The following is a 26,333-nucleotide window of genomic DNA, read 5'->3' on the forward strand; positions in this document are numbered from 1 at the left end:
AGACAGTAAAGCGTCTGTCTACAATGCCGGAGACCTGGGTTCAATCCCTGGGTCAGGAAGCTTCCCTGGAGAAGGAAATGGCAACCCACTCCAGTACTCTTGCCTAGAAAATCCCAAGGACGGAGGAGCCTGGTGCAGGCTACTGTCCATGGGGTTTCAAAGAGGTGGACACGACTGAGAGACTTCACTTTCACTTTCTATGATTATATGGTGAAAGTGACAAAGAGATTAAAGGGATTAGATTTGAGAGACAGAGTGCCTGAAGAACTATGGATTGAGATACAAAACACCATACAGGAGAAGGTAACCAAAACCAAGCCAAACCAAAGGAAATCCAAGAAGGCAAAGTGGCTGTCCGAGGAGCCCTTACAGTAGAGCTGAGAGAAGAGAATCAAAGGTGAAGGAGAAAGAGAAAGATATACCCCACTGAGTGCAGAGTTCCAGAGAATAGCAAGGAGAGAAAACAAAGTCTTCTTAAGTGAACAATGCAAAGAAAAAGAGGAAAACGATGGAATGGGAAAGACTAGAAATCTCTTCAATAAAATCAGAGATATCCAGGGAATATTTATACAAAGATGGCCACAATAAAGCACAGAAATGGTAAAGACCTAACAGAAGTGAAAGAGAGCAAAAGAGATGGCAAGAATACCCAGAAGAACTGTACAAAAAAGGTCTTAATGGCCGGATAACCACAATGGTGGGGTCACTCACCCAGAACCAGACATCCTGGAGTGTGAAGTCAAGTGGACCTTAGGAAGCAATGCTGCCGATAAAGCTAGTGGAGGTGATGGAATTTCAGCAGAGCTGTTTAAAATCCTACAAGATGATGCTATTAAAGTGTTGCACTCAGTATGTCAGTAAGTTTGGGAAATCCAGCAGTGGCCACAAGACAGGAAAAGGTCAATCTTCATCCCAATTCCCAAGAAGGGCAGTACTAAAGAATGTTCAAACTACCTGACAATTGCACTCATCTCCCATGTTAGTAAAGTTATGCTCAAAATCCTTCAAGTGAGGCTTTAGCATTATGTGAAATGCTTCCAGATGGAAGCATCACATAATGGCAAAACGCTTTCCATTATGTGAAAACTTCCAGATCTTCAAGCTGGATTAGAAAAGGCAGAGGAACCAGAGATCAAATTGTCAACAATCACTGGATCATAGAGAAAGCAAGGAAATTCCAGAAAAATATCTACCTCTGTTTCACTGACTATTCTAAAGCCTTTGACTGTATCAGTTCAGATCAGTGGCTCAGTTGTGTCCGATTCTTCATGACCCTATGAACCACAGCATGCCAGGCCTCCCTGTCCATCACCAACTCCTGGAGTTCACCTAAACCCGTGTCCATTGTGTCGGTGATGCCATCCAACCATCTCATCCTCTGTAGTCCCCTTCTCCTCCTGCCCTCAATCTTTCCCAGCATCAGGGTCTTTTCAAATGAGTCAGCTCTTCACATCAGGTGGCCAAAGTACCGGAGTTTCAGCTTCAACATCAAGCCCTCCAATGAACACCCAGGACTGATATCCTTTAGGATGGACTGGTTGGATCTCCTTGCAGTCCAAGGGACTCTCAAGAGTCTTCTCCAATCCCACAGTTCAAAAGCATCAATTCTTCTGCGCTCAGCTTTCTTTAGAGTCCAACTCTCCCATCCCTACATGACCACTGGAAAAACCATAGCCTTGACTAGATGGACCTTTGTTGACAAAGTAATGTCTCTGCTTTTTAATATGCTGTCTAGTTTGGTCATAACGTTTCTTCCAAGGAGCAAGCATCTTTTAATTTCATGGCTGCAATCCCTATCTGCAGTGATTTTGGAGCCCAGAAAAATAAAGTCAGCTACTGTTTCCCCATCTATTTGCCATGAAGTGTATGGATCATAACAAACTGTGGAAAACTCTTAGAGAGGTGGGAATACCAGACCATCCTACCTGTCTTCTGAGAAATCCGTATGCAGGTAAAGAAGCAACAGTTAGAACCTTACATAAAACTGACAGGTTGAAAATTGAGAAAAGAATACAACAAGGCTGTTTATTGTCACCCTGTTTATCTAACTTATATGCAGAGCTCATCATACGAAATGCCAGGCTACATAAGTTACAAGCTGGAATCAAGATTTCCAGGAGAAATATCAACAATCTCAGACATGCAGATGATACCACTTTAATGGCAGAAAGCAGAGAGGAACTAAAGAGCCTTTTGATGAAAGTGGAAAAATAGAGTGAAAAAGCTAGCTTAAAACTCAATATTAAAAAAACTAAGATCACAGCATTCGGTCCCCTCACTTCACAGCAAATAGAAGGGGGGAACATGGAAGCAGAGGCAGATTTCTTCTTCCTGGGCTCGAAAATCACTGTGGATGGTGACTGCAGCCATTAAATTAGAAGACAATTGCTTCTTGCAAGAAAAGCTATGACAAACCCAGACAGTATATTAAAAAGCAAAGACATCACTTTGCCGACAAAAGTCTGTATAGTCAAGGCTAGGGTCTTTCCAGTAATCATATACAGATGTGAGAACTGGACCATAAAGAGGGCAGAGTGCTAAAGAATTGATGCTTTCTAACTGTGGTGCTGGAGAAGACTCTGGAGAGTCCCTTGGACTGCAAGGCAATCAAATCAGTCAATATTAAAGGAAATCAACCCTAAATACTCTTTAGAACTGATGCTGAAGCTCCAGCTCCAATACTTTGACCATCTGATGTGAAGAGCCGACTCATTGGAAAGGACCTTGATGCTGGGAAAGATTGAGAACAGGAGAAGAAGGGGGTGTCAAGAGGATGAGATGGTTGGATGGCATCACCAATTCAATGGACATGAACTTGGGCAAACTCTTGGAGAAGGTGGGGGACAGGGAAGCCTGGTGTGCTTCAGTCCATGGGGTTGAAAAGAGTCAGATGCAACTTGGCAACTGAACAACAGAAACAACCACCTCCCCGTCAGGGAGTTACACGAGCTCTCAGCCTCACCCACCAGAGCACAGAGAGAAAATGCAAGAAGAACCACAATCCCACAGCAGCCAGAACAAAAACTACAGTACAGAAAGCTAATCAGGATGAAAAAGCAGAGAGTATGTCCCAGATAAAGGGATAAGACAAAACCCCAGAAAAACAACCAAATGAAGTGGAGATAGGCAACCTTCTAGAAAAAGAATTCAGAATAATGATAGTGAAGATGATCAAGGAATCAGAAACACAATGGAGATATAAGAAATATTTACCAAAGACCTAGAAGAACTAAATAACAAACAACCAGATATGAACCACACACTAGACTAAGGAATTAATAGCAGAACAACTGAGCCAGAAGAACGGACAAGTGACCTGAGGACAGAATGGTGGAAATCAGTGCTGCAGAACAAAATATAGAAAAAAGAACAAAAAGAAATGAAGACAGCCTACGAGACCTCTGAGACAACATTAAACACACCAACATTAACATTATAGGGGTCCCAGAAGGAGAAGAGAGGGAGAAAGGACCTGAGAAAATATTTGAAAATATAATAGCTGAAAACTTCCATAACATGGGAAAGGAAATACTCAACCAAGTCCAGGAAGCGCAGAGTCCCAGGCAGGATAAACCCAAGGAGGAACACACCAAGACACATAGCAATCAAACTGACAAAAATTAAAGACAAAGATAAAATAGTAAAAGCAAAAAGGGAAAAATAACAAATAACATACAAGGGAACTCCCATCATGTTATCAGCTGATTTCTCAAGAGAAACTCTAAAGCCAGAAGGGAATGGCACAATATATTTAAAGTGATGAAAGGGAAGAACCTACAACCAAGAATACTTCACCCAGCAAGACTCTGTTCAGACTGATGAAGAAATCAAAAGCTTTCCAGACAAACAAAAGTTATGAATAGCTAACTTTTAAGTTATGAACAGCACCACCAAATCAGCTTTACAACAAATGCTAAAGGAACCTCTCTAGGCATAAAGTTCCTTCTTTAGGCAGGAAACACAAGAGAGGGAAAAGACCTACACAAAATAAACCTAAAACAATTAAGACTGGTAATAAGATCATATATATGGATAATTACCTTAAATGTAAACAGATTAAATGCCAGAAGAATGGACAAGTGACCTAGACTGGCTGGGTGGATAAAAACATGTGCCTGTATGCATTTCCATTTAACCACATCACTCTACTTAACCCCTCGAATTATATGTAATTATTTTATATTGTTAGGTCAATTATGTTTCCATTGTAACTTACAAATATAATTATCTTTTATTTTTTGTCTGGCTATTGATTGTGAAAATTGTTTTAAAAAGAAGCTTTACTATTGTGATGATATAACTATTACTCACTTAATACCATTGTATTATGATTGGTCAACAGAAAATAGTAGAATTCTTTATCACTAAAGCTACCATTTAATAGAAAAACTTCTAATCACTTTTTAAAATCAGATATATACCAGAATTACCTTGGAATTTTTTGAAAAATACAAATGCCCAGGTATTGCTTTTTTTCTACAAAGCTCCAGATGTGTTTCTAATGATCAACAATATTTAAAAACTGGACTATACGATGATCTTTTACTTTTATCTAGTTTGTTTAATTTTTTCTATTTTATATTCAGTGCTCCCATTTCATTTAGTTTATGTTTTCCAATTTCTCTGTCTCTTTTTTTTATGTTCTTTCTCAAGCCTTTATCAAGTATAGCAGAAAACCTTTACACATAAATACATAAATACTATGTGCAATTATATATTTTAGAAAACTTATGACTTTTTTCCTAGCTAAAAAATTTATGACATTTTGATTCTACCTGTTTGATTTAGTATGAATCAAACTAAATATGCTAGATATCTAATTAAATGCTAGATATCTAATTAAAATAACAGATACACAACAAAGGTTTACTATATAGCATAGGGAACTACAGCCAATATGTTGCAATAACCTATAATCAAAAATAATTTTAAATATGTGTATATGCATAACAGAATCACCTTCCTGTGTACCTGAAACACTGTAAGTCAACTACACTTCAATAAAATGTATACATTAAGAAAAAAAAAGAGTTTGCATTGTGAGCCACATAAACATTGTACAGTGGTAAAGAACCCACCTGCCAACCCAGGAAACATAATGAGATGCAGGTTCGATCCCTGGGTCAGGGAGATCCCCTGAAGGAAGGCATGGCAGTCCATTCTAGTATTCTTGCCTAGAAAAATTTCATGGACAGAGGAGCCTGGCAGCGTGCAGACCATAGGATCACAAAGAGTAGGACAGGACTAAATCGACTTAGCAAGCATGAAACATTGTATGTAATATTAAAACAAAGCAAATCAAAAAGAAATATCAAAAAATCAAAGAGAGGCTTCCCTGGTGGCACACTGGTAAAGAATCTGCCTGCCAGTGAAGGAGACGTGGGTTCGATCCCTGATCCAGGAAAATCCCACATGCTGTGGAGCAACTAAGCCCTGGTGCCACAACTACTAAAGTCCATGCGTCCTAGAGCCTGAGCTCCAAAAGAGAAGCCGCTGCAATGAGAGGCCTGTACACCGCAACTAGAGAGTTCCCCACTTCCCACATAGAGAAAAGCCCATGCAGCAATGAAGACACAGCACAGCCATAAATAAATAAATCAAATAACTTTTTGAAAGACTAAAAAGAGGCTGAAAACAGTGGAATAAATTTTTTCAGAATAATGAGAGAAAATTTTCTCAATCTAAACTTCTACACTGAGCAACACCATCTTTGAAAATCAGGGCAGGAAAAAAGACTCAGACAAACAAGAACAGAGCTTAGGACTGAATGGCCCTCACTGTAAGAAATTCTCAGAATATAAAAGGCAGGAGAAAAATGATCCCAAATGACAGACTTTACAAATTTAAAACTCAGAACTTACTATTTATGTCTTTAAGATATAAAAGAAACTGGAGTGTGGAATGGGGCAGGATGAGATAGGAAAGGAAAATATAAGTAGATATAATCCTACATTTACACCCAAAAGAGGAAGCTCCTGCCCTAAGTCCTACACTTTAGAAGATTACACCTATCAAAATACCAAAACATCAAAAATGTCAAAACAAAAAGATAGCAAGTAACTAATTGAGTATATATGAATTAATAGAGAGGGATTCACACACTGAACTGAGGCCTCCCCACCCTAAAAGCAAACAATGAGGAAGAGAAGGAAGAAGGCAAAGCACAGCCTCTGTGCTGGGAAACCAAGACAAAAATATCTAGTTTTACTTAAAAATGGCCACCCCCCATTTCCTAAAGAAGTCTCTGGGCACCTAGATTAACCCATAAACCGTATTTCCTCCTTCTCCTGGGTTTGAGTAAGATAGTTTGCGTAGATACTGAGAGCTGCCTGTAAATCTTGAGTTTAAAAAGTAGAATATGGGGAAGGTGAACTCATTGCCCGGTGTTTCTAGGGAGTTTCACATTAGTGCCCATCTGAAATTCAGAGACCATCCTGGCCCAGCTTCCACCCTGCCGACCCCAGGGGCAGCACTTCTCCTTTAAAAGCTGGCTGAGCCCTGGGTAGGAAAGTACATCAAGCTGCTGACATAAACCAACTTATAACTTTTTAAGAGTAAGACATTAAGAAAAAAAGCTAACTTCCACCTGTATTCTTGCCCTAGGTCATACAAATGTTAAGAGTGAGAGTCTGTGGCTCTCGGGTTGAACAGCACACTCACTGTCAGTTACCTTAACTGCTGTGCTTTTAACATGTGTTCCACAGAGTATCTTGCAGGTAACAAATATTACATCAAAAAGGATGATGGGAAAAAAAAAAGAAAAAAAAAGGATGATGAGTGAAAAACAGAAGGAAGGAAAGGAGGTAGAAGGAGGCTAAAAAGACTAAGGTTAATGCTTAAGGTAAATTGATCACTTACCATCATTTTTTAATTCCTTTCTATGCCAAGAAGCTCATTTACCACACAAACCCATGGAGTATGATTCCTATAATAAAAAAATATATAGTACATACTGTTAGCCATAACACTGTCATAAAATCATATTTGTTTATAAAAAGATAAAAATGTCATTCCCATTTTCTCATTATATTCAACAACAACAAAAACATTACTCCTTTCTGTCATTTGGTTATACTATAGTATGTTTTATGCTGAACAATACCTCAATGCTCTCCAAAAATAATTAAATGAAAGAGAAAAAGTATTAATTACATAAATAGTCTCTGATATATTAATCTGGAGGCTTCAAAGTTTTTTTACTATAATCTATAAATACGTACTTTACATTGAAACAAAGTTTCATGAAGTAACATTTACCTCTATTGTGAGAGATGCACTCTAATATTTCCTACTCTATTTCATTATTTAAATACTGTTTTCACTGAATACTGTTTCGCCCACTAATGAATTTCAACTCAATATATAAAACACTGTGTAACCTCTCCTTAGGAACTTTCAACAACTGAGATTTGATCAGAATATCTTAATTATAGATTACCTACAGGTCTATACAGAACAGATCCTACTTTTCAGGGAACCTATTTAATGGTGGTCAAATCTTCATTCAAAGAAATCCAAAGCTAGGAAACTAGATTTAAAAAAAAACAACAACAAGAGGACAGAGAAATTGCAAGAAACAGTGGCTTAATCCTGTAAGAAAAGCTGCTGAACAAAGAAAAATAAGCAGCAATTGGAACCCAACTTTCTGGGATGACGGCCTTGGTCACTTATCTTCACCAAGTGAATCCACTTCCTTTTAAATACAGCACTTCAAATGAAAATGTATGTTCCAACAAAAACTTACATACAAGTATTCATAGAAATGTTATTCCCAATAGCGAAAAAGTGGAAACAACCCAAATGTCCAAAAACTGATGGATAAATAAAATGTGCTATATCCATTCAAGGAAAACTTATTCAGCCATTAAAAAAAGAATAAAATGCTTGCACATGCTACAACATAAATAAATCTTAAAAACAAGATGCCAAATGAAAGAAGCTGGTCATAAAAGACTACACATTACATAATGCCACTTATATGCAAGGTTCAAAATGGGCAAATCCATAGAATCAGAAAAACAGATTATTGCTTGCCTAGGGCTAGAGAGTTAGAGGAAATGGGAATTACTGCTAATGAGTACAGCGTTTCTTTTGGGGATGATGAAAATGTTCTAAAATTCAACATGGTGGTGATTGCACAACTCTGTGAATATACTAAAAAACACTTTTTAACTGGGTGAATTGTTGGTATATGGATTATACCTCAATAAAAATGTTACATTTTAAAAAATACACCACCTCTGTTCACAACTCTCCAATGCCTCTACGTCTCATGCAGTCAAAGTTCCCACAGTGGTCAAAGTCCCCACACTCTAAACTTGCTAACTCCTCATACATCTCTGACCACATCTCTTACTCCTTTCTTCTCTGGTGTTCTTTCCAGCTCAGCAACATGGCCTCTTTAAGTTCCTCAACATGCCAGACACACTCCTGCCTCAGGTCTTTCTTTACACTTTAAAGTCCTCATCTGGAATGCTCAAGACTGACTCTATTTGCCCACATGTAACTTTCTCAGTGAGGCCTACCGAAGCACTCTTTTTTAAAATTGCAATCTGTTTATCCTGACTGCCACTACTGGCAATCCCTATCCCACTTCTTCTCTAGAGCATTCATTACTTTATACTATTTAACTTACTTGGTGTACTGTCCATCTCTCCCTGCAAGAAAGTTAGCTGCATGATGATCTTTGGTTTTGGGTTACTGCTATAGCCTCAGAATATAGAACAGTGTCTGGTATCTGAGAGGCATTCATTAAATACTTGTTTACCAATGAATGAAACCCATGTTAAAGAATCTTTGTTCAAAATGTTCCTTTCTTCTCACCCTATACATACTCAAAGCCTACCAATTCATCAAGACCAACTCAAAAAAGTCATCTTCAAGAAGCCCATTTTGATATCCCCAGCTAACAGAGATCTTCGTCTGAATTCCCAGACTACTTGACCTATAATCATCACTTCTGAAAAGTAGGGAGAAGTGTGATACAGTAGAAAAAGTGTACACAAGCACTGGAGTCAACCAAATCACTGGTCATGTGACTATGAGAAGTTATTCAACCTCTTCAAATATCGGTATTCTAACCCATAAAAATGAAGACTAGATTGCTTACCCAAGAGAATTTTTTCCACACAAAGACCTATGTACAGATATTCAAAGGGGTTTTACTCATAATTTCTCCAAACTGGAAACAACCCAAATGTCAAAAAGAAAAGATAATCTAATCTTGGTACATCTATACAGTAGAACAGAGAGCAATACAAAGGAATGAATATACAATAAAACAGATATCTCAGACAGTCTGCTTGGAAAAAGAAGCTGGATGCAAAAGAACACATTCTGAATGATTCCATTTGTATCAAGTTTTAGAACATGCAAAACTAATCCCGGGTGGAAATATCAAAAGGGAGTTACCTTAGTTGGAGGGGAAGGGCTGGAAAGAAGTACAAGGGAACTTTCTGGAAAGATGGATTGCGGTAGTGGTTCATGACCATGTGTAACTGTGTTCTTACTCACTGAACTGTCCACTTTAAAAAGGTGGGCATACTTTTTGTAAATTATACCTCAGTAAAATTGATCAAAGGACACACAGTTTAGGGGGGGAAGAAATGAAGGCTATCCTTAATTTATAAGGTTGTTAGGAGGATTAGATGAGAAACACTTCTACTGAAATCAGCACGACACAGTGAGAAAGACAGCACAATAATATGGGACTGAATCTCAATTTAGCAAATTATTATAGTTACTAATTGCATAACCTTTCGCACAAGTCATGAATCCCTCAGAACTTCAGTTTTCTCTTGAGTAAAGAGAACTGTATCTACTTTACAGTTAAATGGTAGCACACTAGAGTTTCTACTAGTTAACACAATATCGGTTACATAACAAGTCCGCAAATGGTTTTTTAAATAAGACATAAAGACGAGCACATAATAGATGCTCAACTGGTGTTATATTCTTTCCCCCATTTCCTTTGGATGACAATTTTCTCCTCTATTACATTTTAGAATCTTGAAAGACAACATCAGCATTTCAGTGATCTTCCTTTTCCTCTATTTAAGATAATTATGTTTAAAATGCTAGGCACTGAACAAAGATTTTTAAGGAAAGGAAGGAAGTAGGCTGGCTTGTTGATTAAGCAGAATTACCTCTTTTGACCTTTTTCTTTTAGACATTCCAGAATCAATTAGTGAACCTTCCAATAAAGACAGCTGTAGGCTAGATACCAACAACTTTTTAAGGGAGACACAAATTTATGTATGAATATTATATGATCCATATGCACTGGAAAAAAGATTGGAAATACAAAGAAGCAATGTGGAGCCTGGTGGAAAGACTCTTACATAACAAATGCTATAAAGAAAGATCCACACAGTCAGAAGGAAAGCAAAGAGAAGTGATCAGGTGGGAACCCACACCTGAAGGAGGGGACACAGAAGTAGGGGAATTGCTTGGGTTAGGAGATCCTCTTTGGAAAGAGAGGGGTTTGAACCACATATTGGGCACCCCAGGCCTAGAGTCTGAGACCAGAAAGACAAATCTCCTTCGCTGGTGTGCACACCAGTGGGATTGGCAGGGGAGCTGTGAGAAACTTGAATTCCACTCATTAAGGGCAGGCATACACTTGCTTCCTTGCTCCCAAAACAAGGCAGAGGAAGCATACTGCGACTGCCTGCGACTCTAGCTGGTTTCCACGACCAACCTAGTGCACGTCCTGGCCCATCTTGCTCCACCACACAGCTCCCCACTAGGGTGAAGGTCGACACTGTCAAGGCGAAGGGCACAGGTGAGGGGATGGTGCTGACTCAGACCCAGCTCTGCATCTGAATAAGGCAAGGGCAGCTACTACTGGCACTCCCAGAGGCAGCATATGTGGAGCAGTGTGGACTCTGATGTGCCAAGACAGTCCCAGCGCATGCCCCAACCCACACTGCGTGGCTGCTCCAGCCCCTCTTGCTCCACTGTAGCTCCCTTCTGGAGAACGATGCCAAGGCTGACAGAGGAGAGAGCATACACTAAGAGGGAATGGAACCAGTTTGGACCCACCTTCAAGGCTTCTGCTCCAGCACCTTGGTGTGTCCTCTACTGAGCACAGAAGTCTTGGCTCACACCTGGTTCTGACTCTTGCTCCTCCTTCTACAGCCCCACCTCCCACCACAGTGACAGCTGCCAGCAAATCTGGGGTAAGATGTGACTTGTGCTCACTTCAGATCCAGCTCTCCCACCAAAGCCAATAGGCTCACACAGACTGTATAAGGACACACCCACAAAAGGATACCCCTTTAAGATCACCATAGTTAACAGTTTCACCTAATTTTACAAAGACAGAGAAATCTCAGCAAAATGAGAAGACAGAATAATTTATTTTAAGTGAAAGAAAAAAATATATAAACAATTTATCAGGAAAAGAGATCAAAACAGGAATAAGAATGCTAAATAAACTGGGGAAAGAATAGATGAACACAGAGAGGGTTTTAACAAGGAATAGAAAACAAAAAAGAACCAGCTAGATCTGAAGAATGTAATAAATGAAATTAAAAAAAAAAAACAAACTAGAAGGAAGCTAAGAGCAGAGTAGGTGATACAGAAGATTTGACAAGTTATCTGGAAGATAGAAAAATGGAAATCACCCAACCACAACAGTAAGAAAAAAAAATTTAAATCAGAACAGTTTAAGCAACATCTAAGAAAACATCAAGTATACTGAGATTTGCATTATGGGGGTTCCAGAGGGAGAAGAGAGAAGGAAAACATTCAAAAGTGTATTTGATAAAATTATGGCTGAAAATTTTCCAAACCTGAAGAAGGAAACAGATAATCATATACAGGAAGCACAGAGGGTCCCAAACAAGATGAACCCAAACAGACCGACACCAAAACATATAATTAAAGTGGCAAAACTTAAAGAGAGAATTCTAAAGGCAACAAGAGAAAAACAGAGTCATATACAGGGAACACCCATAAGGCTTCTGTAGAAAGCCTGCAGGCCAGACAGGAGTGGCAGGAAATATTCAAAATGCTGAAAGGGAAAAACTAGGATTTTTCCCAGCAAAATTATGAGTCAGAACTGAAAGAGAGATAAAGAACTTCTCAGACAAGCAAAAAGTAAAAGAGTTCACCAACTCTAAACCAATCCTAAAAGACATGCTATAAAGTCTTCCCTAAGTGGAAAAGAAAAGACTACAACAAGAAGTAAGAATTTATATTAAAGGGAAATTCCACTATTACAGTAACCATTTAGCCCTTACTATTAAAGGCTGTGATATGGTAAATATACAGCAAAGGCTAAGGATCAACCATTTAAATAATTCAGCATAAAAATGAAAAGACAAAAATTGTAAGATCAACTACAACTACAATGAACAGTTAAGGGATACATGTGAAGACGTAAAATATAATGTAAAGAATACAAAATATAGTGGGGGTGAGGAAAATGTATAGATCTTTTAGAATATGTTTTGATTTAAATGACTACCAGTTTAAAACAAGTAATGTACATCAACACATTCTTTTCAAGTGCACATGTTCCCCAGAATAGATCATACGCTAGGCCACAAAACAAGTCTAAACAAATTGAAGAAAGTTTATATCAAGCAATTTTCTAACTACAATGGTATGAAAAAATAATCAATTATAGGAAGAAAACTGAAAAACACAGACACTGGGGACCAAGCAGTACACTAAAAAAAACAACAAGGGATTAATGAACAAATCAAAAAGGACATCAAAAATTACCTTCAGACAAATGAAAATAAAAACACAACTCTCCAAAACCTATGTGATGCAGCAAAAGCAAATCTATGAAGGAAGTTTATAACAATATAAGCCTATGTTAGGAAACAAACAAAAAAAAATTGCAAATAACCCAATCTAGCATCTAAAGTAATTAGGAAAAAAAAAAAAGAACAAAAAGCTCAAAGTGAGCAGAAGGAAGGAAATAATAAAGACCAGAGAGGAAATAAATAAAACAGAGACCAAAAAATAGAAAAGATCAATTTAATCAACACTTGGTTTTCTGAAATGACAAAATTTAAAGCCTTTAGCCAGGCTCATCAAGAAAAAAAGAAAGTGGATCCAAATAAACAAAATGAGAAATTAAGAGAAGAAACTACATCTAATACCATGGAGATACCAAAAAAAAAAAAAAACCAATCACAAGAGAATACTACGAAGTCCTATGAGAATATGGCAACAAACTGGACAACACAAAAGAAATGGATAAATTTCTAGAAACATACAAACTCCTAAGACAGAATCAAGAAGAAATAGACAACCTAAACAGACCAATCACTAGCAGTGAGATTGAATTAGTAATCAAAAAAAACTGACAGCAAACAAACCTTCAGGAACTGATGGCTTCATAGTGGAATTCTACCAAACACATGAAGAACTAATACTTATCCTTCTCAAACTATTTCAAAAAGTGAAGAGGAGTAAATACTCCCAAATTCATCCTACAATGCCACCATCATGCTGATACCAAAAAGAAACACAGATATTCCAGAGAAAGAAAATTATACGGCAACATCTCTGATGAATACAGATGTAAAAATCCTCAACATAATATTAGCAAACTGATTTCAACAATGTATAAAAAGATCATACACATGATCAAGCAGGGGTTTTTCCAGGGATACAAGGATGACTCAATATCTGTAAATCAATCAATGTAACACACAACATTAACAAAAGGAAGAATAAAAATCACATAATCATAGCCACAGAAAAAAATCTGATAAAATTCAACATCCAAAAACTTTCGTCAAAGCTGGTACAGAAGGAACGCATTTGAATATAATAATGGCTATTTATGACAAATCCACAGCTAACATCATAATCAATGGTGAAAATCTAAAAGTTTTTCCTCTGGAATCAGGAACAAGACAAGGATTTCCACCTTTACAACTTCTCTTTAACATAGTATTGCAAATCTTACACATCACAATTGGACAATAAAAAGAAACAGGACACCCAAATTGGAAGGAAATAAGCAAAACCATCCCTATTTGCAAATGACATGATGCTATATACAAAAAACCCTAAGGTCCCAACCAAAAAACTATTACAACTGATAAATAAGTTTAGTAAAGTTACAGGATACAAGGTTAACGTAAAAAATATGTTGCTTTTCTACACACTAATAATGAATTATCAGAAAGCAAAAAAAAAAAAAAAAATCCCATTTAAAATCACATCCAAAAAAAAAACCATATATATATATATACATATATATAGGAATAAACTTAACCCAGGAGGTAAAAGACCTACACTCTGAAAACTGTAAGACACTGATGAAGGAAATTGAAAAAGATACAAAGAAATGGAAAGGTGACCCATGTTTATGGACTGCAAGAATTCATATTGTTAATATTACCTAAAGCAATCTACAGATTTATGCAATCCCTGTCAAAATACTCATGACATGTTCGCCCAGAACTAGACCAATAATCCTAAAAATCATTTAGAATCACAAAAGAAACTGAATAGCCAAAGCAATCTTCAGAAAGAAGAACAAATCTGGACTCACACACCCTGACTCCAGACTACACTACAAAACTACAATAACCAAAACAATATACTAAAGGCACAGAATCAGACACATGTATCAGTGGAATGGAATAGGGAGCCCAGGAAAAAGCCCACGCACTTATGGTCAGTTAATTTACAACAGAAGAGGAAGGAGTATACAACAGGAACAAAGACAGTCTCTTTAATAACTGGTGATGGGAAAACTGGACAGCTACATGTAAAAGAAAAAACTGGGACATTTTCTCACTCCAAATATAAAAATAAACCCAAATGGATTAAAGACCTAAATGTAAGACCAGAAACCACAAAATTCCTAGAAGAAAACGCAGGCAGAACATCTTTGATATAAATTGAGGCAACATATTTTTGGATCTGTCTCCTAACACAAAGGAAACAAATGTAAAAATAAGCAAATGTGACCTAATTACACTTACTTGGGTGAACTATAATTTGTAGATTAATCAATACATTAAGGGACATGTGTAGCATAAATTTAAATACCAGAAAGGATTTCTGAGGAGCCATCCATTTAAATGAAAAATCAATAGAGTGAGCAAGCACAGAAGTGTCACCAAAAGCCCAAGTCAGGTTAAATGCCGCATTGTGTCAGGTTAAAAATGTTATACTACGGCTTCCCTGGTGGCTCAGTCATGGAGAATCCACCTGCAATGCAGGAGACATGGGTTTGCTCCCTGATCTGAGAGGACCCCACATGCCTGGGAGCAACTAAGCTTGTGTGCCACAACTACTGAGCCTGTGACCTAGGCCCTGGGAACCACACCTAGGGAGCCCACAGGCACCACAGCTGAAACCCACGCTCCACAACAAGACGAGCCGCCACAATGAGAAGTGTGCACGCCGCGACTAGAGAGCAGCCCCGACCCGCCACACCTGGAAAAAAGCCTGCACAGCAATGAAGACCCAGCACAGGCAAAAAAAGAAAATAAATTTAAAAAACATTTTAAAGGCTATGTTCTCGTTTCTCTCCAAAAGACACATGAATGGCTGGTGAGAGCATCAAAAGATGTTAAACAGTATTAGTCATTAGTGAAATACAAAGCAGAACCTAACAACTACAGTGAGATACCTCTTCACAAATGCCAGGATGGCTATAATCCAAAATCCAAAAGACAAACAAAAGCAGCGTTATAGATGATGTGAAAAATTGCAACCACCATGCACTGCTGATTGTGAAAGCAATATGGTGCAGCTGGTTCTGTGAACAGTCTGGCAATTCCTAGAGTGGTTAGATACAGAGTTACAGTTCAGTTCAGTCGCTCAGTCCTTGTCCGACTGTTTGCGACCCCATGAATCGCAGCACGCCAGGCCTCCCTGTCCATCACAAACTCCCGGAGTTTACTACAAGTCGTCAATTCCATTCTTAGATATACATGCTGAAAAATGAAAACAGGTCCACAAAAAAGCCTACACACAAATGTTCATAGAAGCGTTGTCTATAGTATTCAGAAGCTGAAACAATCCAAATGTCTATCAACTGATGTATGGATAAAAAAAAATGTGGTACCCACACAATAGAATTATTATTAATTCATAAAAGAAATGAAGCTCTTGGAAAAGTCAAATTACCAAGACAGGAAAAACATCAATGACCGCCAGGGATTGAGGGGGAAGGGGGAATAGGCAGAGAAAAGAGAATCTTTAGGTCTGTGAAAGTACTCTGTATAATACTATAATGATGGATACATGTCATTATGTGTGTGTGTGTGTGTATGCTCACTCAGTCATGTCCAACTCTTTGCGTCTGTATTAACTGTAGCCTGCCACACTTCTCCGTCTATGGGATTTTCCTGGCAAGGATACTGGAGTGGGTTGCCATTTCCTGCTCTAGGCAATATTCCTGACCCAGGGATCAAACTCGCATCTCCTGCATCAGCAGGCAGATTCTTTATTATTGAGCCACCTGAGAAGTCCTCACATGCCATTATACATTTGTCCTAACCCATAAAATGTACACCAAGAGTAAAGAGTAATATAAACTATGGACTTTAGGTCACGACAATTTGCCAGTGTAGGTTCATCAATCGTAATGAATGTACCACTCTGGCAAGGGATATTGATAATGGGGAGGCTATACAGGAGTAGAGACAGGGAGTACATGGGAAGTCTCCGTATTTTCCTCCTAATTTTGCTGCAATTCTAAAACTGCTCTATGAAAAGATTTCTATTAAAAAAAAAAAAAAAAAAAAAGGATGGGAAGGGTTCTTATAGTGCTGCAGGAAGATCCTGAACTCAACTCCTCCTATGTATACAACAAATCTAAAACTATACATGAATAATTTCCTTGGAAAAGGACATAAAAACTTGGTAAAAAGAACTTCCACAAAAAGGGCAGTACATCAATACAGATATGAGAGGCAGAGGATGAGAGAAGCAGAGATAGTTTCACCAAGGAAAATCCCAATACCAGCTGTGTCAATTCACAGTCAGGAGGGACCAGAAGGTACGGATCTTTTCTCTGAAAAGTGAGGGATCTGAACTCCACATCAAGCACTCCAACCCCTTAAATAACAATAGAAAATATGTCCAGGAAACCTACAGAACTTCTGAGAATGGACAACTACTCTTAAAAACTCACAGGTAGATTTACTCAACCCAGAAATCAGCACAAAAACACCTGATTAAAAAGTGCATAGACCATAAGTGATGAGGACCCACTTTCTAATCTTGAAGTATCTGCCAGAGACCATAAGCCAATTAGAACACTCCCCAGGGACTGAACCATTGGCAGGAGCCTTCTCTTTTTTAAGATTCATTTATTATTGAGGTCACCTTGGCTTATACCGTTACATCATTTCAGATACACAACATGGTATTTCTACTTGCGTATACCCAACAGTGTGCTCACCAAAAATTTAGATTCCATCTGTCAACACAGTTAACCACCTTTATCCATTTTACCCTACTCCCCTCCTGTCCCTTCTCCTCTGGTAACCATTATTCTGTTCTCTGTATCCACATGTTTCTTTTGGTTTGGGTTGCTCACTTATTTTTTGTTTTTATATTTCACATAAGTGAAATCTTAACAGTATCTGTCTTTCTCCCATGTGATTTACTTCACTGAGCATAGTACACTCAAGCTCTATCCATGTTGTTGCAAATGGCAAGATTTCATCTTTTTATGGCTGAGTAGTATTTCATTATGTTAAATCTTCTTTATCCATTCATCAATTGATGAGCATTTAGATTGCTTCCATAGCTTAGTGATTATAAATAATATGGCAATGAATATGGGGGCACAGTTATCTTTTCAGATTAGTGTTTTCATACTCCTTGAATAAATACCAGAAAGTGGGATAGCTGGATCATATGGTAGATCTATTCCTAATTTTTGAAGAATGTCCATAATGTCTTCTAAAGTGCCTGCACCAATTATAGTCCCACCAACAGTGCATAAGGTTTCCCTTTTCTCCATATCCTCACCACCATTTGTTATTTCTTGGCTTTCCAATAATAGCCATTCTGACTGACATGAGGAGATATCTCATTATAGCTTAGATTTGCATTTCCCTATTAATGAATGATGTTGAACACCTTTTCACGTGCCTGTTGTCATTTGTACATCTTCATTGGAAAAATACCTATTCAGATCATCTGCCCACTTATCAATGGATGGTTTCTTTTTGATGCTGTTGAGCTGTATTAGTTCTTTATATATTTTGGATATTAATCCCTTATCAGATACATCATTTGCAAATACCTACCTCCACTCAATAGGTTGTCTTTATTTTGTTGATGGTTTCCTTTACCGCGCATAAGTTTTTTAATTTAATGTAGTCCCATTTGTTTACTTTTGCTTTTGTTTCCTCTTGTCTTAAGAAACTAATCTAGTGTTGTATGAAAGGAGAGAAGGTTAGCACTCCCCTTGACAAGGATGGAAGAGGCTCTCGGGCCTGACAACACGCATACAGTTAAGGCATTGCCACCTACTTCGTGGCATCTAACCACTGTTTTCTTCAATACCACTTCTGGGTATACACACTGAGGAAACCAGATCTGAAAGAGACACGTGCATCCCAATGTTCATTGCAGCACTGTTTATAATAGCCATGACATGGAAGCAACCTAGATGCCCATCAGCAGATGAATGGATAAGGAAGCTGTGGTACATATACACCATGGAATATTACTCAGCTGTTAAAAAGAATTCATTTGAATCAGTTCTAATGAGATGGATGAAACTGGAGCCCATTATACAGAGTGAAGTAAGTCAGAAAGATAAAGAACATTACAGCATACTAACACATATATATGGAAATTAGAAAGATGGTAACAATAACCCTATATGCAAAAAAGAAAAAGAGACAGAGAAGTACAGAACAGACTTTTGAACTCCGTGGGAGAAGGTGAGGGTGGGATGTTTTGAAAGAACAGCATGTATATTATCTATGGTGAAACAGATCACCAGCCCAGGTGGGATGCATGAGACAAGTGCTCGGGCCTGGTGCACTGGGAGGACTCAGAGGAGTCGGGTGGAGAGGGAGGTGGGAGGGGGGATCGGGATGGGGAATACGTGTAACTCTATGGCTGATTCATGTCAATGTATGACAAAACCCACTGAAATGTTGTGAAGTAATTAGCCTCCAACTAATAAAAAAAATTAAAAAAAAAAAAAAAGAAGCAGCTAATCTAGAAAGACATTGCTAAGAGTGATGTCAAGGAACATAACTACCTATAGTTTCTTCTAGGAGTTTTATGGTTTCAGGTCTTACATTTAAATCATTAATTCATTTTGAGTTGATTTTTGTGTACAGTGTAAGATAGCAGTCTAGTTTTGGTGGGTTTTTTGTTTTTTTTTTTTTTTTTGCATCTTGCTGTCAAGTTTTCCTAGGACCATCTGTTGAAGAAGCCATTCTTCCTCCATTGTATGAGCTTTGTTCCTCTGTCATAAATCAGCAGTCCATATATGAGTGGGTTTATTCTCTTCTACTGGTTAAGTGTATCTATTTTTCTGCCAATGCCATGCTGTATTGCTTACTATGGCTTTTCAAAATAGTTTGCTATCAGGGAGTGTGGTACCTCCAGTTTTGTTCTTTTTTCTCAGGATGTTTTGGCTTTTCACAATCTCGTGCCTCCATATAAATTTTAATATTATATAAGTTTCATAATTTGGGGCTTTATTTCTCTGAAAAATATCCCTGGAATGTTGACAGGATTGCACTGAATCTGTAGATTGCATTAGGTAATACGGCCTTTTTAACAATATTAATTCTTCCAATCCATAAGCATGGAATATCTATTTATTTGTGTCTTCTTCAATTTCTTTCAACAATGTCTTACATTTTTTAATTCAAAGGTCTTTCCATCCTTACTTTTATTCCTATTTTATTATTTTATTGCAATTTCAATAGGATTCTTTTCCTAATTTCTCTTTCTGCTAGCATATTGTTAGCATATAGTAATACAACAGATTTCTGTATTTTTATTTTGTATCCTGCAACTATACTGTAGTTATTATTTCTTTTCTTTTTTTGGCTGATCAGCATGTGGAATCTTAGTTCCTCAACCAGGGATCAACCTACGCCCCCTGCAGTGGAAGGGTGGCGTCCTAACAAGTGGTCTGTCAGGGAATTCCCCTGGATTTATTTCTAATAGTTTTTTGGTGGCATCCTTAGGATTTTCTATTTACAAAATCATGTTATCCACAAATAGTGATGAATTTACATCTTCTTTCCAATTTGGATGTCTTCTACTTCCTTTTCCTGCCTGAGTGCTCTGGCTAGGACTTCCAATACTACGTTGAATAAGAGTGGCAAGAGTTGGCATCTCTGTCTTGACCCGATTTTAGAGAGATAGCTTTAAGCTTTCACCATTAAGTATGATGTTAACTGAAGGTCTGTTTCATATATGGCTGTTAGTATGTTGATGTATATTCCTCTTAAACACACTGTGTTGAGAGTGCTTATCATAAATGAGTGCTAAATGTTGTCACATGCTTTTTTCTGCATTTATTGAGATAATCATATGATTTTCAGCCTTCATTTTGTTAAAGTGGCATATCACATTTACTGATTTGTAGATGCAAGTTTTTTTAAACCACTAAAATGTACACTTTAACGGTTGAATTTTCTATGTGAAATATCTCAATAAAGCTGCTTTTTTTAAAAAAAGGACTTATAATTTCCAAAATTTCAGTTACTACTTTCATACTTGTCCTAACTACCATCTGTACTATTATCTACATAACATTTCTCTATGAAAAGAACTACATTTTTACTTAAATTTTAAAAGGAAACATAATACCACCATAAATGAAAAATCAGCTAATATAAAAAAATGAATATGGCAAAATATTGGGAGTGCTACTCAAATTAAATTTGAGAACTCCAGGCTACAGGAAAACAATGGCCAAGCAGAAAATACAGCACACACACACACACACAAAAGTTAGTAAGCAGGGAATGAACACTACGACTAACTGGGCCCAAGGGTTCTGAACAGGTTGCTGCCTGTGATGAACTGAAGTCACTTGTCCTACCCTGCCCTGCAGTCCCAGAATGTAGAGGCACCTGAGAGTCCTAGAGATAAAAATGTGAAGACTGGCTCAAGTGCCAGGAAAGGCCTCTGTCCTCTCTGAGTTCAAGCATACAGGTTCTGAAAAGGCAAGAATCAAACGGCAGGCCCCAAATAGGAAGAAGCCTGCTATTAGCATGACTCTAAAAAATATAGGCCCAACTAAGCAAAGTAATGACAGTACATCTATCCATCTATGAACTGTCTTGTGTTTGTCAATAAATTCTAGAAAAATCAGAGTTTCAGTCAGTTATTGTCCAACATTCATAAAATTTATCACTCATGTTTTTGCCTTTTCTGAAATAAAAGAAAATCTTGAGTATTTACTTTCTGAGACTGAAACAATGCTGATGTCAGCACACTCAAAACTACTAGTAATTTTTCACATTTGCCAACTGGAAAATAAGTATATAACAGTAAAGTAAGTATTTTGAAAAGCAATATAAACAGTTCATAATTCCAAGTTGTTTAATGAGGTTTTCAATTCTGATCACTCCCATATTTATTACCATGAATACATCAACTAAGAGGTATTTCAAGCTGATTTTAGAAAAGGCAGAGGAACCAGAGATCAAATTGCCAACATCCACTGGATCATTGAAAAAGCAAGAGAGTTACAGAAAAACATCTATTTCTGCTTTATTGACTATGCCAAAGCCTTTGACTGTGTGGATCACAATAAACTGTGGAAAATTCTGAAAGAGATGGGAATACCAGACCACCTGACCTACCTCTTGAGAAATCTGTATGCAGGTCAGGAAGCAACAGTTAGAACTGGCCATGGAACAACAGACTGGTTCCAAATAGGAAAAGGAGTATACAGTCAAGGCTGTATGTTGTCACCCTGCTTATTTCACTTATATGCAGAGTACATCATGAGAAATGCTGGACTGGATGAAGCACAAGCTGGAACCAAGATTGCTGGGAGAAATACCAATAACCTCAGATATGCAGATGACACCACCTTATGGCAGAAAGTAAAGAACTAAAGAGCCTCTTGATGAAAGTGAAAGAGGAGAGTGAAAAAGTTGGCTTAAAGCTCAACATTCAGAAAACTAAGATCATGGCATCCGGCCCCATCACTCCATGGCAAATAGATGGGGAAACAGTGCAAACAGTGGCTGACTTTATTTTGGGGGGGGGTCCAAAATCACTGCAGATGGTGACTGCAGCCATGAGATTAAAAGACGCTTACTCCTTGGAAGGAAAGTTATGACCAACCTGCTACTGCTACTGCTAAATCACTTCAGTCATGTCCGACTCTGTGGGACCCCATAGATGGCAGCCCACCAGGATCCCCCGTCCCTGGGATTCTCCAGGCAAGAACAATGGAGTGGGTTGCCATTTCCTTCTCCAATGCATGAAAGTGAAAAATGAAAGTGAAGTTGCAATCCATGGCTGATTCATTCATGTCAATGTATGGCAAAAACCACTACAATATTGTAAAGTAATTAGCCTCCAACTAATAAAAATAAATGGAAAAAAAAAAAAAAGAAAGTGAAGTTGCTCAGTTGTGTCCGACTCTTAGCGACCCCATGGACTGCAGCTTACCAGGCTCCTCCGTCCATGGGATTTTCCAGGCAAGAGTACTGGAGTGGGGTGCCATTGCCTTCTCCGATGACCAACCTAGACAGCATATTAAAAAGCAGAGACATACTTTGCCAACAAAGGTCCATCTAGTCAAGGCTATGGTTTTTCCAGTAGTCATGTATGGATGTGAGAGTTGGAGTATAAAGAAAGCTGAGTGCCGAAGAAATGATGCTTCTGAACTGTGGTATTGGAGAAGACTCTTGAGTCCCTTGGACTGCAAGGAGATCCAACCAGTCCATCCTAAAGGAGATCAGTCCTCGATGTTCATTGGAAGGACTGATGTTGAAGCTGAAACTCCAATACTTAGGCCATCTGAGGCGAAGACCTGACTCATTTGAAAAGACCCTGATGCTGGGAAAGATTGAGGGCAGGAGGAGAAGGGGACAACAAAGGATGAGATGGTTGGATGGCATCACCGACTCGATGGACATGAATTTGGGTAGGCTCCGGGAGTTGGTGATGGACAGGGAGGGCTGGCGTGCTGCAGTTCATGGGGTCGCAAAGAGTTGGACATGACTGAGCGACTTAACTGAAGAGGTATTTATTTTCTCCCATAAACCCATGCCTCTTTGAAAATATCAAAATTACCTCTCTTTTCCAACAATATATTAAAAGCGAGCTTGACGCATAGAAATCTTTACAAATGAAATATGATAGCTGAGATTTGCTTCCAAAAGAATGGGAAGTGACAGCTTTTGTGGGGCAAGACTGTCTGTTCAGTAACAGGTAATTACTGAAATAGATTGGTACATAGAAATTAATTTTTCTATTCTCTCCACTTTGCATATGCTTTCAAAATACATAATAAACTTACTTTAGGAAGTTATCATTAAAATGTAGAAATTGTTTTAATAAAGTTTCATGAACTCATTAGTGTTTCATGTCACAGAGCAAAAAAATACTTTCTAATATTTTTTAAGGATGTCTCCACCAATGTACTGTAGATCTTTCTCTTTATATTCCATAAGACTACCACCAAAGCCAAACACACGTGTGTGAAAAACCCATCCCAGCATAAAACTGGAAACAGACTTTTATTAGTGACTTGTTTTGTTATACAAGCCATTGGCCATTTTCATTTCTACAATTTCAGAAATGCTGATTTCACAAAGGATATTAGACTGCACCATTAAAGAGAATCCTATTTATTTTCCCATTAAATACCACTACTACTTTCTAAGTGTTTAAAGAATGTTCCTATATGATTTCCCAAAGAATTTTTGCTTCTTCTTTAAACTAGGTTGGGTTGTGATTGGGTGTGAAGGTGAAAGAGGACAATGTCAATCCCCTTCATATAGTGATTAGATGAAGGAATTAGTGAAGTCAGTGTCAAATCAACATTTTAGAGATTCTTAAATATCTATGAAGCTGGAAGAACAATTTTGAAGTCTGTGCTTAAAACACTAGATCCTTTGACACTCAATTAGCCAATTTTTCATAACTGTATCTATACAGCCACACTGATTATGCTTCCATACCTATCCACCAGGTAAACTGACCTAAACCAAACTGAACTGAACTCTGTACAGGGTTCAGAAAATGAAAAAAAAAAAAAAAAATTGCAGCTCAAGGGAGTGGGGAGAAAGAAAGAAAAGGAAAAAGCATATGCTGAGTGCTTAATATGGGCCAGAAGCAGTTCTAAAGCTTTAGACACCTCATTTACTTGTGAGGTAGACAATAATATCCATATTTTACAGACGAGGAAACCAAGGCTCACAAAAATTTGTCAAAGGACAAGTAGGAGAGCTGGGATTCAAACTCAGATCAGTTTGCCTTCAAAGCCTTTAAGCCACACTTCCACTCACACCTTTTCAAATCATAATAAAAACTGACTCTGTAATTAACATTAATTCCTTAGTGGATATTATTCAAGTCACTTCAATATGCAGCATAAATCAATCTGCCACGAACACATTTTGAGGAAAAGTCGCATTTAACAACAACGACCAAAAAAAAAAAAAAAAAAAAAAAATACAAGGACCAGAGCATCAATATAAACCAGAGTGGGATACTGGTCAGAATACCAACCTTAGGTTTAAAAAACTTAGTGCCAGATGAACCATTTACCAGCGGCTGACCTGGGGTAAGGAATGACCTCAGTTTCCCCACTGGTAAAAGGTACAACGCTTATCCCATCCTTCCACCTCGGATCGTTGACACTGATGGGAATGAAATTGCTAACGCTGGTGAAATCAACATGTGCTTATATATAAAGAATGACTCTATTCAATAAGATATTATACTGAAGAGCTATTTTCATGTTAGAATAACTTGGCACAAATAGAATGAGGAATACAGTTCACCAACAACAGGAAGAAGCTGCTCTCAAGCGGGCGGGTCCCAACTCAGCGGGAGCCACTTGACAGCAGCAGGTGCTGCTTGGAGGACCAGTTTTCTGTCTGCTTTCAAACAATCCCGTCCCTCACTGGCAGGGGATGGAAGGCGCGACTGAGGGGCTGGGAAAGGAGCACCAAAAGTGGCAGAAGGCTAGGTTCTACTACACCCAGGTGCCAGGCCCTGGTTAAACTCTTTACCCCTCCAGGCCTCAATTTACGCATCGGTAAGATGCAGAGACCTTTCCCGCCCTGCTTCCCGGGCAGAGCTCATATCCGAGTCAACGTGCAGGAAAAGCGTGGTAAACCCTGCTGAGAATGACGCGGTGACGACCACCTGTCAAATGAAAGGCTGGGAAGGCAGCTCCTCCGCTAGCCCCTAGTAGTTTGGACACTCCGAAAGCGTCGACCCGCGGCCGCCCTGGGCCGCCCCTCTGATGGAGTAAAGCAGCCCCCCGCCCACCTCTCGGCCCGCGGGGTGCGCGGAGTCCCCTGTCGCTCACACCCCCAGATGAGTCCGCAGGACAGGCCCAAAGCCTGCCCACCCCCGTCCGCAGGCCTCCTCGGAGGACCCCAACGGCCCTCCCGAGCTGCCGCGGTCCCCTCCCCCAGCAATGATCCCCGTCCCTCTCCGCTCGCACTCCCAGGTGAGGGGAGGGGGTGAAAGGGCGTACCCCGCCGCCATTTTGTCCCCTTGGCCCCCTCTACGCCTTCCGCCGACCCGCACCCCAGTGCAGGATCTCCCGGCTCTGCGTAACGCGCGCCCCTCGCGGACACTCACCCCTGGCCGCCCTGCGCAGTTCGGGGCGGCTCCGAGCGTCCCGCCGGGAAAGGGGCGGGGCGGGGCGATTGCGGAGGGGCGGGGCGGCTGGCCGGCGCACCACGTGACTCCCAGCTGCGGCCGCGCCCCTCGGTGCTCCGCTCCCCAGCATCCCGCGCGCAAGCGCAGCCAGCTTCCCGCCGACGGGCTGCCGAGGCGGGAGGTAGGGCGTGGGTTTCTTTCGTGACCCGGGCGCGGCTGCTTCTCGGGTCTGTTCCCTTCCCCAGGCTGTGCTTGCACCTCGCTTTTGGCCACACAGTTGTTTCTCTCACGAAATCAGTCCCTCCCTTCCCTCTGCTTCCTTTATCACCATAGTCTGTCCCAAAGATAAAGAACCTAGAAGTCCGCCTGAGAAATCTGTAACTCTGAAATTGCTTCAGAGAAGTGCAGTCCTAAGCCAAACACAGCTTACCCTCTCCTGCAAAGCTTTATTCGGCACCGCCCGCGGGCCAGACTTGAAAGGATCAAAGTACGAAGTCCTAACAATTGTGTTTTCTGTACTTCAAAGACAAACATACGAATTAAGTAATTCA

At 39.2% G+C, this 26,333-nt stretch overlaps 1 protein-coding gene and 1 non-coding gene across 3 annotated transcripts in view; one reads left to right on the forward strand and one right to left on the reverse strand.

The window, feature by feature from the left end:
- Positions 1-25,821, reverse strand: part of SCAPER (S-phase cyclin A associated protein in the ER) — a 398,005-nt gene extending 372,184 nt beyond the window's left edge. For both annotated transcript variants that reach the window (XM_065906683.1, XM_065906682.1), the window contains exons 1-2: positions 25,762-25,821; positions 6,859-6,925 (exon numbers count right to left, since the gene is read on the reverse strand). In XM_065906683.1, the coding sequence (XP_065762755.1) occupies positions 6,859-6,864 (6 nt within the window). In that variant the 5' untranslated portion in view covers positions 6,865-6,925; positions 25,762-25,821. The remainder of the gene's footprint in view (positions 1-6,858; positions 6,926-25,761) is intronic.
- Positions 18,375-18,500, forward strand: LOC136147706 (U6atac minor spliceosomal RNA). Its single transcript, XR_010659359.1, has one exon. It is a non-coding gene; the product is annotated as a U6atac minor spliceosomal RNA (small nuclear RNA).
- Positions 25,822-26,333: the final 512 nt, after the last annotated feature.

Source organism: Muntiacus reevesi, chromosome 15 (genome assembly GCF_963930625.1).
Source record: "Muntiacus reevesi chromosome 15, mMunRee1.1, whole genome shotgun sequence".
In the NCBI taxonomy this organism is placed as follows: Eukaryota; Metazoa; Chordata; class Mammalia; order Artiodactyla; family Cervidae; genus Muntiacus; species Muntiacus reevesi.